General features: G+C 34.1%; 1 protein-coding gene across 1 annotated transcript; it reads right to left on the reverse strand.

Moving 5' to 3' along the window:
- Window positions 1-276: 276 nt before the first annotated feature.
- LOC133333369 (sideroflexin-1-3) lies at window positions 277-2,019 on the reverse strand. The gene is made up of 7 exons (XM_061541679.1): window positions 1,680-2,019; window positions 1,191-1,308; window positions 1,017-1,092; window positions 847-932; window positions 658-785; window positions 433-590; window positions 277-363 (listed from the first exon to the last, which is right to left on the reverse strand). Exons 1-7 carry the CDS (start codon window positions 1,990-1,992, stop codon window positions 277-279), a joined length of 966 nt encoding a protein of 321 aa, XP_061397663.1. The 5' UTR covers window positions 1,993-2,019.
- Between the last annotated feature and the right edge of the window lie 251 nt (window positions 2,020-2,270).

Raw genomic sequence — 2,270 nt, forward strand, 5'->3', positions numbered from 1 at the left:
AACTAAACTACGAGTAATGAACTTAACCGTAAATAATTATTGATTGGTTGATATATGTATGTACTTAATAACGATTCTTTGCTGTAGTTGTTACTGCAAATTATTGTCAAACACATTTATTTTTAATAAAATATGCAATCAAAGTGTTTCTATTTCCTTTTGTTCTTTTTTGTTTAGTTTTTAATTTGCTAAGCTCTTTTCCATGTTTAGGAGTAGAATTGATGCAATACTGCCAATGTTATTGCGTCTTTTTTTGTAGATGATATGGTTGGGGATTTACAAACCCTTATTGAACCATACTTCAGTCAAAGCAGGATTCTTCTTCTTAATTTTATCCTTAACTTCAGGTTCCAAGCTGTCAACCTTAAATTTGGAATAACAATTCAATTAATATTGCGAAATGTCTTTGCAAAATGACAAGTAATAACTTACATTAATGGCAGCTCTTTGGCTGAAGAATGCACAGCCGAGAGGTGTGGCAAAGATCAAAACAAAGCCGCAAAACAATGTTTGGATGGGTGCACTAGCCTTGGGGAAACGTTTTAGGAATCCGCCTTTTTCCAATTTGTTAATGAGTAAAGGTGTGAGTACTGAAATAAACGAAAATAAAAGTAAGCTTGTGTTTACTTTGATCACTTATATCTTATGGAATCTTACCCATGCCAGGTGTTGCCATGGCAATTCTACTGGCAACAACCGCGGTAATACCGACAGCGGCAGCCTTCTTAGAAATACCCATTTCATTATTTTGTTCATCCAAAAGAGTAACACCGTTCTTCAATTCTCTAAATAAATTAGATAAATACTCATTACTTTTTCCTAAGAAAATCTATAATTCATACTTACTGCAAACGCATCATTGGTACATTGATGCAATTAGCAGCTGCAACAGCAGCCAAAGGTACTAAGCGTCCAATCAATGGATTCAAATTCTAAAAAAAAAAATATTTCATTAGTAGCAGATTTTTATTAAATATATGCCATTTTAAACTAGTAAACATTAAATATAATCTCACCTTAACTATTCTATTCAAGGACAAAGCGGTTGTCAACGCACCACCAGTAGCCAAGATATACGAGGTCACCAATTGCCTATTAAAAGAGACCAATCACAGATATGTGAATAAATTTCACAAAAAAAAAAAAAAAAAAAAAAATACATTTCGTCCAACCCTATTTAGAATACTCACTCTTTGGAGATGGGTGTTGATCCGGAACGATTTGTATAGTTGACGACAGCATTAAATGTTTGATTGACCCATTGCCAGAAAACCACAGCCGGTGTTGTTTTGTAGAAAGAAAGCATGCCTAAAAGAAAACAAACAATAACCCATATGTGAGAAACAAATTTGAACTTGGAAATAAACGAGCCGGCCCTTTGGTACGCAACACTACTACAACAAATGCCCTTTTTTTTATTAAATTATTCAATCTATTTCTTTAATAACAGAACAACAAACACATATGTACATATTTATGGGTATTATGTGCGGGAAACTAAAATAAATTGCGTCCACAACTGTATCTGTGTGAAATGTGATCGTTCATTGAACTAGCAGGAATGAACTTGAAATTTTCAAATTCAATTAACGTCACACATTTCTCTTGTCCGCAGTTAGTTAAGTAATACAAATGTTGTTATATAACGTAGTAGAGTTTTTTGTTCGTTTTGTACTTACATCCTGTAATCAATGTGTTCATTGGCACCTGGGCAGACATACGGCCAATGATCAATGATTTCTCTCCAGTCTCGGGATGGAAAGCCGAATCATACAAATATTTGGCTCTCCACAAATCTTCAACATTCTTGACATCAGGTACAGGCTTGCCAGCACGATAATCGGTTACAATACGCTTGGCCCGTTCCAGTTCGGCATTTGAGGCCAACAAATTGAGAGGATTTGTCAGGAGGAAGAAATGTTTGGCACGATTGAGATAAGTGCTTTGATCATATTTAGGCTGATCGATATCGATTCTGGCAATGTCGGACATTTTGAAATTGTTCCAATGACCAATCTATATAGATGTAATACAGCTTAATCTGAAATAAGAGAAGAGAAAAATGAATGAAGTTAATTAAGAAATTTTTTGAGAGGTGTAATGGCAAATTTCACCCATACGTTATGTTCGTTCTCAGTTTATTTGCATTTTATATGGTCTAAAGAGATAACAAAGAAATACAGAACCAATAAAAATTAATTTACACATCCATACACATGTTTATACTACCTTCCCTTAAAAATAGTCAGATCTCACAATTGAAAAAGCTT

Source organism: Musca vetustissima, unplaced genomic scaffold (assembly GCF_032173495.1).
Source record: "Musca vetustissima isolate MV318-11 ecotype Yass unplaced genomic scaffold, APGP_CSIRO_Mvet_v1 utg6724, whole genome shotgun sequence".
Taxonomy (NCBI): Eukaryota; Metazoa; Arthropoda; class Insecta; order Diptera; family Muscidae; genus Musca; species Musca vetustissima.

Bases quoted from the DNA above. Each gene is read 5' to 3' on its own strand.
- LOC133333369 (XM_061541679.1), bottom strand. From the start codon at position 1,992: ATGTCCGACATTGCCAGAATCGATATCGATCAGCCTAAATATGATCAA. The intron at 1,309-1,679 runs GTAAGTACAAAA...GTTTTCTTTTAG, and splicing joins GAACACATTGATTACAGGAT to GCATGCTTTCTTTCTACAAA. The intron at 933-1,016 runs GTGAGATTATAT...TTTTTTTTTTAG, and splicing joins CCTTGAATAGAATAGTTAAG to AATTTGAATCCATTGATTGG.